The sequence below is a fragment of the Neoarius graeffei genome, chromosome 23 (assembly GCF_027579695.1).
Source record: "Neoarius graeffei isolate fNeoGra1 chromosome 23, fNeoGra1.pri, whole genome shotgun sequence".
In the NCBI taxonomy this organism is placed as follows: Eukaryota; Metazoa; Chordata; class Actinopteri; order Siluriformes; family Ariidae; genus Neoarius; species Neoarius graeffei.
The window spans coordinates 54,697,396-54,715,989 of NC_083591.1; the positions used below are offsets into that span (position 1 = coordinate 54,697,396).

At 40.6% G+C, this 18,594-nt stretch overlaps 1 protein-coding gene across 1 annotated transcript in view; it reads right to left on the reverse strand.

Annotated features, from left to right (window-relative positions):
• tmtopsa (teleost multiple tissue opsin a) overlaps nucleotides 1-14,281 on the reverse strand; it is a 42,705-nt gene extending 28,424 nt beyond the window's left edge. Inside the window, exon 1 of the mRNA XM_060905475.1 lies at nucleotides 14,170-14,281. Coding sequence (XP_060761458.1) covers nucleotides 14,170-14,281 — 112 coding nt within the window. The remainder of the gene's footprint in view (nucleotides 1-14,169) is intronic.
• Nucleotides 14,282-18,594: the final 4,313 nt, after the last annotated feature.

Genomic DNA, 18,594 nt, shown 5'->3' on the forward strand with positions numbered 1-18,594 from the left:
CCGAAAAGGCAGAAAACGATTGCATCGTTTTTTCAAAAAACAATGACTGTAAGTAAACTGTGCCTTACTTTATCATATCACCTTGCAATTTTTTGATAGTCTGTTCAAAGTAATGTCGTAGTGAAAGTAAAATCGTACGGAGTAGAGATGCCTTTCTGGTAGCCTCCTTCTTTAGGTGGTAGCCTGTAGATACAGTGCTCAGAAGGCAGTTTTAATGTTTAATCTGGCGTTCCCTGCCATAATTTCAACACATGTTGGGGGTGGGGTTGGGGTTGGTTTGCTGGCAGCTTTGTCCCCCCCAGTTCAAAAAACGTATCTGCGCCCCTGATCCCCAGTGATTTTTAACCCAGAAGGTACAGTCTACTCAAGACAGCATGTAAGTCACTAGGTAGTCCCAGTTTTAAACACTTTGGAGTAAAAACAATCTAATATTTTTGTACACTTTTCTGGTCACAAGCTTCAGGATCACTTGTCGCACTTTCATATCTACATGTGTCTTCTAGTAGATAATGCGGGGCATATCAGGGTTCCTGTTCCAAGGTACAAATAGTGCAAAATGTACCATCGAGGTACACCATGTCCCTAAATGTCCAGTTATGCATCTTAAATGAGTTATACAGTTGACAGGTAAATACTAAAGCAACAAAAGTCATACTTTTGAGGAAATAACCCAAACAACCTGATTTTAAGAGTGAAAGTTGCAAGTTGCAGTATATAAATTGCAAGATGGCTTTTACACTTTTCTGGCCACGAACTTCAGAATCCTGAAGGACTTTCCCATATAAACTCAAATGTTTTGTTTAAACGATTTAAAAGAAAGTAGGGATTTCAAGTAAGGATTCACAGGCAGAACTTAAATTAAGGGTTTAGTCTACTTGTTCTTAAAACACACAAAAATTCAAGATTTTATCCGATTTTCTACTGAAAATGTGCTCAGAAACCTGGGTTTACTTCTAAACATATACAGCAATGAGCACTCAGGCAATCAATGCACTGCTTTAGATGAATGTTTCCTTCTGCAGAGGCATAACCACACTTGGTTGACAGAGCAATCGAGGATTTTGATTTCTCCATGGCTCATATTCAAAAGTAATTATAAATATTTTAGTTTTAATGACTCCATTTTAATGAGAACGCCTCAAGCTGAGAATAGTGAGCCACGATGCCAGACATGCAGTAGTTTAAATGGGATGCACTGAATATCATGGAAGGTTGTTTTAAAAGTACCTCAGCCTTGTGAAAACACAATATATAAAAAGAACACAGACTTTGGATGTCACCAGGGAAATGTTTTGTATATTTTCTTTGACTAGGTTCATTTGGCTTGTGCACAGACATGAGCAAATTCATGGTGATTATGAATCAGCTGAGGCTTGGGGGAAAACATCCTGCAGTGTTGCTCTGATCGATTTAACTGAAGGCCTGCCAAACATGTCCAGAAACACAACTTCAATCTTACAGCTTCCCGTTAGTCCACCACAAATAATTGGTAGTATGTACATAACTACCATTTTGATGCCATTTAATGTATTTAAATGCAGATTAACTTAACAGGCACTTTGATAATGTCCGTGTGAGAGAATTTTGTCTCTAGCTTGTGGTTTAGAGCTTCAGAATGTGTTAGGATTCCAGTAGACTTTCTGTCTCTGGAAACACCAAAAGGTGTGAAGATTTCCGTCTCTGTAGCCACGGTTATCTCTTTGATCCATTGTTGGCTAGTTTAGAAAGACTGCTCTCCCATTTCAATATTTTATGGGCCTCACACCTCCAGTCACACATTGGAGATACACACACAAATTGTCTTATGCTGTGTTCACATACAGTGGGGCAAAAAAGTATTTAGTCAGTCACCAATTGTGCAAGTTCTCCCACTTAAAAAGATGAGAGAGGCCTATAATTTTCATCATAGGTACACTTCAACTATGAGAGACAGAATGAGAAAAAAAATCCAGAAAATCACATTGTCTGATTTTTAAAGAATTTATTTGCAAATTATGGTGGAAAATAAGCATTTGGTCAATAACAAAAGTTCATCTCAATACTTTGTTATATACCCTTTGTTGGCAATGACAGAGGTCAAACGTTTTCTGTAAGTCTTCACAAGGTTTTCACACACTGTTGCTGGTATTTTGGCCCATTCCTCCATGCAGATCTCCTCTAGAGCAGTGATGTTTTGGGGCTGTCGCTGGGCAACACAGACTTTCAGCTCCCTCCAAAGATTTTCTATGGGGTTGAGATCTGGAGACTGGCTAGGCCACTCCAGGACCTTGAAATGCTTCTTACGAAGCCACTCCTTCGTTGCCCGGGCGGTGTGTTTGGGATCATCGTCATGCTGGAAGACCCAGCCACATTTCATCTTCAATGCCCTTGCTGATGGAAGGAGGTTTTCACTCAAAATCTCATGATACATGGCCCCATTCATTCTTTCCTTTACACGGATCAGTCGTCCTGGTCCCTTTGCAGAAAAACAGCCCCAAAGCATGATGTTTCCACCCCCATGCTTCACAGTAGGTATGGTGTTCTTTGGATGCAACTCAGCATTCTTTCTCCTCCAAACACGACAAGTTGAGTTTTTACCAAAAAGTTCTATTTTGGTTTCATCTGACCATATGACATTCTCCCAATCCTCTTCTGGATCATCCAAATGCTCTCTAGCAAACTTCAGACAGGCCTGGACATGTACTGGCTTAAGCAGGGGGACACGTCTGGCACTGCAGGATTTGAGTCCCTGGCGGCGTAGTGTGTTACTGATGGTAGCCTTTGTTACTTTGGTCCCAGCTCTCTGCAGGTCATTCACTAGGTCCCCCCGTGTGGTTCTGGGATTTTTGCTCACCGTTCTTGTGATCATTTTGACCCCACGGGGTGAGCTCTTGCGTGGAGCCCCAGATTGAGGGAGATTATCAGTGGTCTTGTATGTCTTCCATTTTCTAATAATTGTTCCCACAGTTGATTTCTTCACACCAAGCTGCTTACCTATTGCAGATTCAGTCTTCCCAGCCTGGTGCAGGTCTACAATTTTGTTTCTGGTGTCCTTTGACAGCTCTTTGGTCTTGGCCATAGTGGAGTTTGGAGTGTGACTGTTTGAGGTTGTGGACAGGTGTCTTTTATACTGATAACGAGTTCAAACAGGTGCCATTAATACAGGTAACGAGTGGAGGACAGAGGAGCCTCTTAAAGAAGTTGTTACAGGTCTGTGAGAGCCAGAAATCTTGCTTGTTTGTAGGTGACCAAATACTTATTTTACCGAGGAATTTACCAATTAATTCATTAAAAATCCTACAATGTGATTTCCTGGATTCTTTCCCCCCATTCTGTCTCTCATAGTTGAAGTGTACCTATAATGAAAATTACAGGCCTCTCTCGTCTTTTTAAGTGGGAGAACTTGCACAATTGGTGGCTGACTAAATACTTTTTTGCCCCACTGTATATACTGGTACGATAGTGGTATAACTGTATCGATACAAAGTATACCGGTACAGTTTAGTGCATCTGTCCACACTAGCGAGAAATGTTTGCGGTTTTCTTTCACGGTAGTTGAAATGCGCGTGCACAAAATGTTTCCGTGGTTACCAAGTAACTTCCTTCCGAGAATATGGCGGATGAAACAACGTGTGTGTGCTTTTTGTTGTCAATGTACAGTCTGTATTTCTGGTGGTCATTTATTCAGTCGAGTCGTATAAAACGCGCGAGGCAGTTGAGAAAGAAACAAAGAAAACGAATCTCCGTTCTTCACTATTTTATTCAGCGAAGACATCGTTTGAGGTGTGTGACTTTGCGCATGTGCATTATATTTGTATCGATACAGAACCGCTTCATCTGTCCACACTACAGCGAAGCGCTACAGTACCGATACTGTACCGGTACGAAACCCATACATTTGTGGGTTTCGTACCGATACAGTTACGGTATACTGCTACAGTACCGGTATAGTTGCTAGTGTGGACAGGTGTTGCGGTACGAAAGTAGTATCGTATCGGTACAAAATCCCTAGTGTGGACAGGGTATTAGCTTCCTATAGTTATTTTTGAGATCATGGTGAAATTGTTGTATTATTTAGCATGAATTTATGATTGTTATACTTGGGAGGTATCTTAACATCAAGCTCCTTTAAGCTGAGCCTAAGTACACAAAGTTTAAATGCTTAAAGGACCTCATGTATATGTGATCATCTTGTGTTCTCCACCACTGATTATCATTAAAGGCATTTCGCATGACAAACACAGACTTGTCATTAAGCAGTAAAACCCTAGAATGCCTTATGGTAAATGCTAGTATGTCTGTTTTCATTTGAAAAATAGCTGGAAATATGTTTTAGCCAATCAGAAGTCTGTGTTTCAAACAAAGAAAGTCCTTTTACAATGATTTTAATAGGAGCCACCATTTTGTTCTGGGGCGATCCTAGGGTCGGTCTTCCAAAAAGGGACCCAGCTTAAAAACTAATGGAAGAAACTTAGGCTACATCCACACGACAATGGCAACGAGATTTTTTTTTTTAGCGGGTAAAAAAAAATATCGCGTCCACATGGGCAACGGATCAGTAAAATATCAGGTACATATGGCAACGCAACACTTGCTGAAAACGATGCAATACACATGCCACACCTCTACATGCGCTGTAAGACGGTCCCATCGGAGACACCAGAACAATAGAAGAAGTAGGACGCATGCGCATAAACCCCTTCTTCTACCCGGCGTGAAGCACTCACAGGAACAAACACACAACAACAAGAAGAAGATGGCTGGGACTACGTGAGGAAATCGTGCCTTCTGTGTGTACAAATTAGTTTTATTAGTGTGCATAGTTTTATATAACTTAATTTTCTTATTGTGTGTGAACATTTTGAAAAGCATTTTTATTTAATTTATATAACTTTTTATATTGTGTGTGAACATTTTGAAAAGCAGTCTTATCCAATAAAAAAAAGAAATTCAAGAAATGGTTCAGTTACTTGTTTATTTAAAAGAAAAGCTGTATACAAAAGTGAATGCAATGCAGTGGTTCATACAAAACAGTCTGTTGAAGGGTCTTCTAGTCATGTGGTTGTGACGTCATCGTAAACAAATCCGTTCTACTCATCCAGACGACTTCACAACGGCGCTGTTGCCAGATTTTTCCACTCTGGAACCCGTTCTCAAAAAATATCGTTTTGGGGCACCCAAAACGCCGGTGCCGTGTGGACGCCAGGCCGAAACGATAAAAAATGTTATCAGATTCACCTGAATCCATTGCCGTGTGGACAGAGCCTTAGATTTCAGTGGGGGGGTTTCTGGGAATCACTCATGCTTGCATTGTTTCTGTGCAATAAAAGCGTTCAATGCAACTTCTTTCATGTAAGTATATTTTTTGGCTACTTTTGAGATATACGCTACGTTCACACTGCAAGGCTTAATGCTCAATTCCGATTTTTTTGTGAAATCCGATTTTTTTGTGAGGTCGTTCACATTAACAAATATATGCGACTTGTATGTGAGCCTCAGTATGAACGAAAAGCGACCTAAAAGTGTTCCGCATGTGCATTGCAGGATACGACGACGTCACACGCAGTGAGCATGGCCAGTGTTTACGGAAGTAAAACCGCCCGGTTGCGGTATGACCCATCCAATCTAGCTTGAATAGCTGCATCCCCCCAAATGGAAATCAGCTCCCTAACCTCTGCGTCCTTCCATTGAGAAGATTCAGTACCTTCACAGCCCGAAGCGTCCCTCGCATTGATGTCATGCGCAGGGGCGCAGATACGTTTTTTGAACTGGGGGGGACAAAAAACTGGGGGGGACAAAGCTGCCAGCAAACCAACCCCAACCCCGATATGCCTGTCAAACTTGTTGTGGGTTACTATAGCAACCAAGCTCGAGCTCGCAACCTGTGCAGTCTGCGCAGCTCAACCAACCGAATATCAGTCTTTGTTTTGTTTTATGTGAGTTGTTGCAACTATGTATACACTGCTGTGCACCTCAATAAACCGAATGGTAATTAGTCTTTTGATTTTTCCATGAGGTTTGCCTTATGCAAAGTGGGGGGGACCGAACGAAGTGAATTTAAATCTGGGTGGGACGAGTCCCACCCTCTATCTGTGCCTGTGATTATGCGCCATGTTGTTGTAACTTTTTTTGAGACCCGCCGCCTACTTCAGCGCAGAATAGTGACGTTTGTGGTTTGTTGATGGCGTGTAAGTCGGATGAATGCGACCTGGCGGTTCAGACTGAAGTCACATATGAAAAGAGCGGATAGGAATCGGAATTAGGACCACATATCCAAACGGCCTGGGTCGGATTTGAAAAAATCGGATCTGTGTCGTTCATATTGTCAATAAAAGATCGGATACAGGTCACATATGGGCGAAAAGATCGGATTTGAGTCACTTCAGCCTGCAGTGTGAACGTAGCCATAGACTTCCATGACATTCGATGCTGAATTGCTGCTTTATCTGATACATATAAATTTGTACAAAGACAAATAAAAGTGATAAATAAATGCACTGCTTTAGTGTAAAACACAATGCATTCAGGTTTGTTACTTTGTCTACTGACGAAATAGGAGTTATTCAGATAACTAAACCAGATGAATGTTAGCAACCAGATGTGAAAAGTACTAACTTAAGCTATAACACTTTCTTACTATACTTCAGAATCTATTTAAGGAATTTGTACTTTACCTTACACTATGTAGTTATAACCTTTCTCAATTATATTTCTATATAAAAAGTATACATTTCACTAATACTTTATTTATTTAGACCATTCAGTCAATTACTCCTTATTTCGCAACTCTAACATTTATTTTCTTTTTTTGGCTACAAATTGAATCACATGCTATTCTGTGAATTTTTAAGTTTATTTACTGATGATGGAATAAAACACTGAGGGACTTGCTGTTATAGGAACATAATCAACAATGTGGTGGTGTGATGAAGCGAAGTTCCCACTGTTCGAATCCAAAAGTTGATTATTTTTCTATAACAGCACATCCTGAAGTGTTTTTTTATTCTTCTTTCATCACGGCAATTTATCAACTGTAAAAATGTCTCTTTCTTTAAAAATTTACATCATGCATGTTATCTGTTTATAGTTACAGCTAATGTTGTAGAACCTTAGTGAAGCAAGTTTATTCCTGTTGTTGTCTCGTCCTCTGTTGATGTTGAAGTTCATAAGCAAAAAAAAAAGTAACGTCATGGTACAGAGAAACCATGATATGTAAACTGCTCTGTCCTGAAGATGTTTGAGCTACAGTTACAAAGCACTGACACTGGAGACTCCTTCCATAAACATTACATAAATGCCTCCTTACAGAAAACTTCACCATATCGATGATTACACAATGACTAACAGAAAAAAATGCTGTAAAAAGTATAATGTTGCTGGCATATGACGAAAAAGCCTTCATTCCTTTTGCAATCCTGATTTTTAATATGGATATTCCACATGAAACCTGACACATCATCTTTTTTTTTTTTTTTTTTTATGAATCCATTAAGCAAACTGCTGGAGCACATGGTGAGAAAATCTCTGGAGCTCCTATTGAAGAAAAATGGTGTTAATGGAATGCAAATGAAAAGACAAGCCTGGAAAAGGACATCAGTGAGAACATAACGGGGTACTTCATGCTCATTAAATTTAATGTGATTAGAACTGAAAATTTCCTCTTCGAACATCTGACCTCCTTCTGCTGGATCTGAACAAAACAGTCTTCTTTTCTACTTGCTAGAAGAAATAATGAGGACAAATTAAACATGTTTCCAGATTGAGTGGCTAAAACAGTAACATCTCACTGCTAAGGTGTGTGTCTTAGGAGAATGAACTTTCTCTAGGAACTCCTGTCATATTACTGTTCGATATTGAAACAGATCAGTTATGACTTTGTCCCTGGCTAATTCTGTATCGCTGCACTCAATTAAAAAAATATTCTAATAAATACCATTTTCTTTCACTTATTGCTCCCAGTCCCTATAGATATGGTTCATTGTTATTATGTTGTTTCTGACACAGCAGTTAAAGAACATTTACCGTACAGTGGTGCTTGAAAGTTTGTGAACCCTTTAGAATTGTCTATATGTCTGCATAAATATGATCTAAAACATCATCAGATTTTCACACAAGTCCTAAAAGTAAATAAAGAGAACCCAGTTAAACAAATGAGACAAAAATATTATACTTGGTCATTTATTTATTTATTGAGGAAAATGATCCAATATTACATATCTGTGAGTGGCAAAAGTATGTGAAGCTTTGCTTTCAGTATCTGGTGTGACCCCCTTGTGCAGCAATAACTGCAACTAAACGTTTGCGGTAACTGTTGATCAGTCCTGCACACCGGCTTGGAGGAATTTTAGCCCGTTCCTCCGTACAGAACAGCTTCAACTCTGGGATGTTGGTGGGTTTCCTCACATGAACTGCTCGCTTCAGGTCCTTCCACTACATTTCCATTGGATTAAGGTCAGGACTTTGACTTGGCCATTCCAAAACATTCACTTTATTCTTCTTTAACCATTCTTTGGTAGAACGACTTGTGTGCTTAGGGTCGTTGTCTTGCTGCATGAACCACCTTCTCTTGAGATTCAGTTCATGGACAGATGTCCTGACATTTTCCTTTAGAATTTGCTGGTATAATTCAGAATTCATTGTTCCATCAATGATGGCAAGCTGTCCTGGTCCAGATGCAGTAAAACAGGCCCAAACCATGATACTACCACCACCATGTTTCACAGATGGGATAAGGTGGTTCTGCTGGAATGCAGTGTTTTCCTTTCTCCAAACATAACACATCATTTAAACCAAAAAGTTCTATTTTCGTCTCATCCGTCCACAAAACATTTTTCCAACAGCCTTCTGGCTTGTCCACGTGATCTTTTGCAAACTGCAGATGAGCAGCAATGTTCTTTTTGGAGAGCAGCGGCTTTCTCCTTGCAACTCTGCCATGCACACCATTGTTGTTCAGTGTTCTCCTGATGGTGGACTCATGAACATTAACATTAGCCAATGTGAGAGAGGTCTTCAGTTGCTTAGAAGTTACCCTGGGGTCCTTTGTGACCTTGCCAACTATTACACGCCTTGCTCTTGGAGTGATCTTTGTTGGTCGACCACTCTTGGGGAGGGTAACAATGGTCTTGAATTTCCTCCATTTGTACACAATCTGTCTGACTGTGGATTGGTGGAGTCCAAACTCTTTAGAGATGGTTTTGTAACCTTTTCCAGCCTGATGAGCATCAACAACGCTTTTTCTGAGGTTCTCAGAAATCTCCTTTGCTCGTGCCATGATACACTTCCACAAACATGTGTTGTGAAGATCAGACTTTGATAGATCCCTGTTCTTTAAATAAAACAGGGTGCCCACTCACACCTGATTGTCATCTCACTGATTGAAAACACCCGACTCTAATTTCACCTTCAAATTAACTGCTAATCCTAGAGGTTCACATACTTTTGCCACTCACTGATATGTAATATTGGATCATTTTCCTCAATAAATAAATGAGCAGGTATAATATTTTTGTCTCATTTGTTTAACTGGGTTCTCTTTATCTACTTTTAGGACTTATATGAAAATCTGATGATGTTTTAGGTCATATTTATGCAGAAACATAGAAAATTCTAAAGGGTTCACAAACTTTCAAGCACCACTGTAGATGAATTTAACTCACTTCTGAAAATAAGAAAATAAACATGATAAATTGCATGTTTTTTCCCATAATGCCACACTCAATACTTGCTTCAGTACTCAGCCAAAGAATAACTAGTGACATTCTGACACTATATACATAAAAACCTAAAATAGTCACATAGATGCTGAAGTAGAGGAATAAAATGAATGCTGTTGTCAGCAAATAAACAATAATAAGGTGGTGTATTGAAGCAGAGCTACTGTTAGCAGTGTTGGAGTCGAGTCACGAAACCTCGAGTCCAGGTCCAGTCTCGAGTCCAGTCCAAGTCATTAAAAAATTTTTCGAGTCAAGTCCGAGTCGAGTCCACTATCGATCCGAGTCGAGTCCGAGAACAAGACTCCAAGTGAACCATTTGACAGCGGCTGTTTTAGCGCCATTAGCATTAGTTTATTCCTAAACATGACGTATGAACAGGTGAATGTGCTTCTCTTTATCAGGGAGTGTGAAGTATTCTGTCAGAGACGGTTGGGAGACGGATGTAAGTGCAGAAGGTGTGTTTATTAATACAAGTGAAGACGGTAAACAATCCAGAACAGCAGGCAAAATCGTAAAACAGTGAAACAGGCAATAGGTTGAGCGAGGCACAAACAGGCGATCGTAGACTCAGCAGAATCAAAACAAGAAACAGGAAATCAGGGATCAGGAAACCAAACAAGCAAATAAGGCTCGGTAATGTGTCAGCAATGCAACTCAATACTTCGCAAAGTAAGTGTGTTTTCACAGTTTTTATATAGGTGCGCTGATTGTGCCTTAATCCTGTGCAGGTGCAAGTCATTTACGGCGTGCACGCTGTCTGGAGCACACCCGAGAGTCTATCTGATGCACGCGCCAAGGAACGCAGGTGTGGCACTCTTGCACGAAATTAGTACAAAAATTAATGTAGATATAAATATCTCGTGCCAAATTATGACATGTTACAAAAAATAAAGAAAAAATCCGAGTCCTCATCTCCAATTTACGAGTCCAAATGCAGTTAATGCATGAGTCTGAGTCCAAGTCTGAGTCATCAGTGCTCAAGTCCAAGTGGAGTCACACAAGTCCTTAAAATTAGGGCACGAGTCGGACTCAAGTACTACAAGCCTGACTGTTACCAATGCAAGGTTAATTATTTATTATCCAATGATACAACATGCTGAAGTACTTTATTCCCATCATAGAACAATAATAGAATTCGGGAACAATTGCAATTTGAATTTATTAACAAACACAAAGTCATGTTGTTGTTTTTTATCTGTTTATAATTACATTTCATATTGTGGAATGTCCAGGAAATCAGTTAGTTCCTGTTTGGCATGGTGGTGTAGTGGTTAACACTGTCGCCTCACAGCAAGAAGGTTCTGGGTTTGAGCGCAGCGGTCGATGGGGGCCTTTCTGTGTGGAGTTTACATGTTCTCCCCATGTCTGCATGGGTTTCCTCCAGGAGCTCCGGTTTCCTCCGGGAGCTCCAGTTTCCCCCACAGTCCAAAGACATGCAGGTTAGGGTTAACATGGGACAGCCTTGGGCTGAAGTGCCCTTGAGCAAAGCACCTAACTTCCAACTGCTCCCCAGGTGCTGTAGCACAGGGGGTACATTAGTGTTGATTGTACCCTAGGGGACAGAAATGGACTCCTACTGTACCCCTATTTCTGACAGTGAAGACAATCAACCATTTACTCACATATATGGGCAATTTAGAGCAGCCAGTTAGCCTAACTGCATGTCTTTAGATGAAACCAGAGCACTCGGAGGAAACCCACGCAAACACGGGGAACATGCAAACTCCATACAGAAAGACCCCTGTCAGCCACTGGGCTCAAACCTAGAACCTTCTTGCTGTGAGGCAACAGTGCTAAACACTGCACCACCGTGCTGCCCCAGCCGCTCTCTTTTGACGTTAATAAGACTGAAAAAAAAACGCAGCTTGTTCTGGTAGCGAGAAACCGTGAAGTGCAAACTCCTCTGTCCTGAACAATTTCCCATGTCAGAAAAATGTAAAGTTACAGCTTCACATCTGTGCTGTTTTATGGAACACTTTCTGTAAAAATGGTGTAACTGAGCCAAAATATGGCTAAATTTATTATTACACTGGATATAAGCAGGGCGGCACGGTGGTGTAGTGGTTAGCACTGTCGCCTCACAGCAAGAAGGTCTGGGTTTGAGCCCCGTGGCCGGCGAGGGCTTTTCTGTGTGGAGTTTGCATGTTCTCCCCATGTCCGCGTGGGTTTCCTCCGGGTGCTCCGGTTTCCCCCACAGTCCAAAGACATGCAGGTTAGGTTAACTGGTGACTCTAAATTGACCGTAGGTGTGAATGTGAGTGTGAATGGTTGTCTGTGTCTATGTGTCAGCCCTGTGATGACCTGGTGACTTGTCCAGGGTGTACCCCGCCTTTCGCCCGTAGTCAGCTGGGATAGGCTCCAGCTTGCCTGTGACCCTGTAGAACAGGATAAAGCGGCTAGAGATAATGAGAATGAGATGAGAATTGCACGCTTGAGTTTAAATCACTAAGAACGAAAGCCAAAATAAATCCATAAACTTATGACAAATGAGACTAGTCATTCAATTACTGTAGGACAAAAGTAAGATATGAGTGAGTGTCTGTCCAGAGATGCTGATTCACTGCAGTGGCTGAGCTGCATTACTGGAAGATTGAGTTTGTTTTTCCATGTCTATGAGCTTTACCTTTTATGGAGTTTTGCCTTTTATGGGCTTGGCTAAATGTAAATCAATTTTGTTGTCAATTTGTTTGGTAATTTCCAAATGATTGGCACTTCTCATGAAGAACATCATTATTACCGAAACTACTGTAAATCTGCTGGGAATATTTAGTTCGGTTTGTCGACAAAAACATTTCCACACAATGTTATTAAAAAGCTGATAAACGAAACCCAGTGTGTTACATCATGTCAGATCTGTGCTGATGATTTAAACATGCAAATTACACAGTGATTAAGTGATCAAATGAATCAAGCTTCTTTACATTAGCATCGTAGCACCAATAAAATTAAAGAAGTTAATTTTTACTGGCTGATCAACTACGTTTGGAGTAAAGGGATAAGTTGTGTTCGTTTATATTTAGCCGAGTTGTTCCTGCTGGTTCCACTCGTCTCTGCTGGGTGCATCATTAACCGAGTTCTGGGTTCAAGTACAGCTTAATGAAGGGAAAATTTAGCTCGTAAGCTAAAGAAGAAGAGACATGAGGTCAACAGGCTATGCAAATAAATGGAAGGAAAAAATGTGACAAGGTCAAAAGGTGAGGCAGATGGACAGTTAGCAGGTGGGAGCAAAGCAAACATACAGGGACCTTAATGAAATAAATTCCAGTCTTGAAGAAGAAGTAGTGGTGTTTGGGAAGTCAATGAAAAAAAATGGATCCTGTTTAGGAATATTTTGTGTCACTTTTTTTAATCAACACTTTTAGATCAGTTCTAGGAAAATAATCAAAGACCAGGTTATGTGATGAACAGGACTCACTTTTACCAACCCTGAATTTGATTAGTTTGCGGTAACAGCACGTGGTTTATTTTCAACAATTTGCAAACCATTACATTCATGAATTAAATAATGACATCATACTTTTGATGTGTTTGTAGAAAAAAGGGTACTAAGAAGGGTACTAAACCATCCTTTCCTTAGTCCAGGTTTCTAGGTATGAGGCAGGTACTAAAGGTACCAACAGTACAAAGAGTACCTTTGGTATCTCTGGGACTGACCAATGAACAGTTGTAACATAATGTAAACAAATTTGGATTATTATTAAGCGTGTACATCACAGTCTCCAAAAAAAAAAAAGGTACTAAACTGTACTTTTCCTAGTTGCTGAGGTGGTACCTTTAATATGCATCTTTCACCTAGAAATGTAGATACAGTCCCTTTAAAATGATGAAGGTAAATAAATGGACCATAATTCATTTTTGCAGTAAATGTAGGCTGATGCTGCAGTCACCTTTCGAGATACAGTACACACTAAAGATACTAAAGGTACAAAAGGTGTACGCTTGATGTCACTATCCCAATGACAAAGAATGGTACCTTTATTTCTGACAGTGAACAGTGATGATCATGATGTGATGCATACATTTGGAATTTTATAGTAAGAATGATTTTTAACGCTCTGGGGGGGGGGGGGTACTAAACTGTACCTTTAACTGTTTCTGAGGTGGGTACATATATGTTATAGCTTTATAGCCTATAATTCACCTGGAAATGGTGAATGGTACATATTAAATATATATGGTACATATAAATATGAACTGTATTATGAGGATGCAAAATCCAAGTTAAAGGTACAAAACGTGTACCCTTCAGGGTACCATCACAACGACAAAGAAAGGTACTTTTCCTTTTTGCATTTTTAATATGCATTTCACATGATCTATATGATTCATCTTAAAGGTACTTGATGGTACCGTTTAGTACCCGAGAGCGCACATGCAACTTTCCTCGCGCGTATTAATGCCGTTATTATACAGTGAGATCAGCAGCACTGATTAAAACCCCTGACCCGAGCAGCTCACACCGCGCGCGCATACTCACCGAACAGCGAATTGGCGAATCCGTACCACACGCACGCGGTGCGTCCCGCGAGCCAGCGTCCGCGCGTGCTGGCGACAAGGCTGAACGGTGTGGCGAGCGCGCACACGAGCATGTCGCTCACCGAGATGTTTATGAGCAGCAGGTTGATGGGAGAGCGCAGCGCCTTGTGGCGGCCGAACAGAACCAGAACCAGCAGATTGTTCACAAAGCCGAAGGTGGAGATGAGCGCGAGGCACGCGGCCACCACAGAGTGTCCGGTCGGGCTCAGCTGGGAGTCGCGAGCCGCTCCGGTGTCCGAGAGAGACCCGGGAGATCCGCAGCACCCACCGCTCGCGCTCCCGTTGGACCAAACCATCGCCGGTCCGTGCGCATTGCACAGACAGACAGACAGACAGACAGACAGAGAGACAGAGAGAGAGAGAGAGAGAGAGAGAGAGAGAAAACACCGAGTTCACACCCGGGGATGAAACTGTTTTGTGTTCAGGGTTTGAGAGAAAAAGGGAACAAAATGTGCCTAAAGATTTTGTTCAGTGAGAAGTTTGGAGTGGGTCTGCTCCAGCGTGTGGTGATTGGACCACACACACACACACACACACACAGGTTTTCTTGCAGTCCTTGTGAGGCCAATGACGTTATTATTATTAGTTTTATTTTATTCTATTTTATTTATTAAAAGCAGTTTTCCTCATGGGGACAAACTACAAATGTATCACAAGGTCACAGATATTCCTGTCATTGTAGCTGCATTTTATCCTCACCAAGATATAAATCTACGCATGCGCGCGCGCATACACACACACACACACACACCTTCTTTGGTGTTCTGCCTGATGGCGGGTCCGTTTCTAGGGACGGATTACAGTACTGGTTTCCCATTGCCTTCTACTGGATTATTTATAGCGGTTTTCTCCTCTCAGCCATTCACACCTACGGGTAATTCAGAGTAGCCAGCTAACCTGACCTGTGTGTCTTTGGACTGTAGGGGAAACTGGTGGAAACCCACACAGACATGGGAAGAACATGCAAACTCCACACAGAAAGGCCCCTGGGTTCGAACCCATAACCTTCTTGCTGTGAGGCGACAGTGCTAACCACTACACCACACATGCATATACCTGAAGGTAATTACAGTATATGCACACAGTATATAATCAAAAATTTTAAAAAATGGGATAATCTGGTGAATAATCTGTAAAATAGACAAATAGTCATAATGTGGGTTTTTTCCCCAAAATCAGATTAATTTTATAGTTGATAACCAAGTGTACGATCTGTGGCAGCAACAGTACACCTTTGCTGAATAAATATTATACTTTCAAGTCAAGTCAACTTTATTGTCAAATATGCTATACATGCTCGACATACAGCACAGATGAAATATCAGTCCTTTCTGACCCACGGTGCAAACAGGCAATGCAAGAAATAAAAATAGAATAATTGAAAAAAACAAACAATAGAAACAGTATAAACACTCTAGATAGGAACTAGACATAGACTAAACACTCAGACAATATAAACAGTATAAACACACTAGATATGAACTAGACGTAGACTAAACACTCATATATATATATATATATATATATATATGGTATATATACACACACACACACACACACACACACACACACACAAAAATTGGTTCAAATAACCAAACAGTCAAGGGCACTTGAGGTATAGCAGGTAAACATGAAATAAGCAGTATAAACAAACTAGCAGCTGTTACAGTAAGATGAGGTAGTGCGGAATACTTTAGTCTAAAAGTGCAAAAAGTCACAGCAAAACTAACCAAACAAAAGCAGAATTTACAGGAATGACACCAAATCTGGAAACATGATTATCTGAATTACTTCAATCACATTATCTGTTTTTCCTGAAAGTCATCAATAGGACTTAATTGTTTTTGTTTAATCTGTATTAATAACATGCCTTTTTAACTTATAATGATATACAGTACAGGTCAGTTTTTGCTGATGTCCTAACATTTACACGTCTCCAGCCATAATGCAGCATTAGGTCTGAGTGAGCATAAAGTGCACTGGATAGTGAAATGTGTATCTGAGTAAGTGTCTGATCTGGATTGGTGGACATTTTGTCTGTCAACGCTGAAGGACATCTAGAATTATTTTTACCTCAATTCATCGAAGTGTTCTGTCCTATCTGGACCCTGGGTAGGGTCATATTGCCCTAGGGCTTTTAGTGAGCTTAAATTAGACCCACTCCAGTCTTAATAAGAGGACACATGGTGTGTCGTAACATTCTCCATTAGCCAGAACAACTGCTGTCCGTGGTGCTGAACTCCCACTCCAGTCGCTTTTTTGAAAAGGTAGGGTAGGTTAATTTTTTTAGAAGCATTTTTGTTACATTTCTTGAAATTCTCTTTAAATCCCAAAAGCATTGAATAAATCAAACGCTCCGACAATATGAGTGTGTCCAAACTTTTGACTGGTACTTTATTGCAGACGTATTGCTAAAGCTAGCGATCTCATCAACAGCTGTGAGTACTAACAATAGCCATGTTCATTGTTTACATTCATTATGATAATGTTAGGGGTTGTTTTTTTTCACATGAATGAGACATGAGGTAGCTGGATATGACAATAACATGCTACACCGCTCTCTCTCTCTCTTTCTCATGGACTCGTCCTCCAGCAGTAATCATGCAGCGCATGTTTATGTGTTCTGGAGGCATCGCTTTGGAGGGAGTGCTGAAGGGAGGGGGTGGAATCTTTGAGTTGGATATTTTCCAGATTCAGCATACTCTTGCTGGTTTCTCCAAAATTGCCCACCCTAGCTTTAACTCAGGCTGAAACCTTAGGCTTTCACACAATAAGATATACAAGTTCAATTCTTAGAGCAATGATTCAATATTATTTGACTTTACCACTAAAATTTGTTATGGTACAATATGATAGACTTTGATTCATAAGGAAACAATTTCAATATTTGATATTATCGATACCATTAAATGTGCTATGGTGAGATATGATGATGATCTGTGTTGATTCATACAACAGTGATTCAGTGTTTGACAATGTGGGCTCAGATATGATAAGATTTTGATTTAGAAGCCTGTGATGAACATGTGACTAGCTTTGTTCAGAATCTGGAGTACCATTACATTTCCAAATGATGATATAGAGAAGGAATATCACAGTTCCAGGCAATTCACCTATCCATCCATCCATTATCCATAACCACTTACCCTGTACGGGGTCATGGGCAAGCTGGAGCCTATCCCAGCTGACTATGGGTGAGAGGTGGGGTACACCCTGGACAAGTTGCCAGATCATTGCGGGGCTGACACATAGAGACAAACAACCATTCACACTCACGTTCACACCTACGGTCAATTTAGAGCCACCAGTTAACTTAACCTGCATGTCTTTGGATTGTGGGGGAAACCGGAGCACCCGGAGGAAACCCACACAGACACAGGGAGAACATGCAAACTCCACACAGAAAGGACACCGTCGGCTGCTGGGCTCAAACCCAGAACCTTCTTGCTGTGAGGCGACAGTGCTAACCACTACACCACCATGCCACCCTCCTTTCAACTGTGTTAGTGTATTATACACAGTATACAACATACTCAGTCCTGTGTACTACACTGTAAAGAATAGTACACACTATATATTGTCAACTATATACCACATGCTGCTTGATGTATACCAAATGGATAATGTACACTCACTGGCCACTTTAATAGGAACTTGTTATTTATTCTAAGATCCCTGTTCTTGGCTGCAGGAGTGGAACCCAATGTGTTCTTCCATTTTCTGTTGCATGCTGAGATGCTTTTCTGCTTACCATGGTTATAAAGAGTTATGAGTTACTACATCCTTCCTAGCAAAAAAGCTCAAACCAATCTGTCCACTTTCCTCTGACTTCTCTTATCAACAAGGCATTTGTTTCCACCCACAAAAATGTCACCCACTCACTCAGTCTATGTTTTTTGTTTTTCGCACCATTCTGTATAGAGGCTGTTGGGAAAACCCCAGGAGATCAGGAGCATATTGGATGTTACATAATAAATACTTCATACTATTACATGCATGTAACATAAGCTGCATAGTACATACTACATAATGCATACGGTTTACAACATGCTGTTTGCTTCACACTATATACTGATAAGGCATACTATACACTACATACTAAATACTGCGTGCTGTGTACCAGATAGTCACATGACTTACATATATAGTGCGTACTGCACACTACATGCTTTATGTTGTATAATACACATTGCATACTACATACATATAACTAAGAGCACTGCATGTACCTTCATCCATACTGTATATTTCATACTACATACTGTTTAATACATACTGCAGACTACAAGCGCTAATGTATTTACCATACTCTAGAATGCCTAATACATATTTACATATTATTGACTGCATGCAGCATATTAAATTG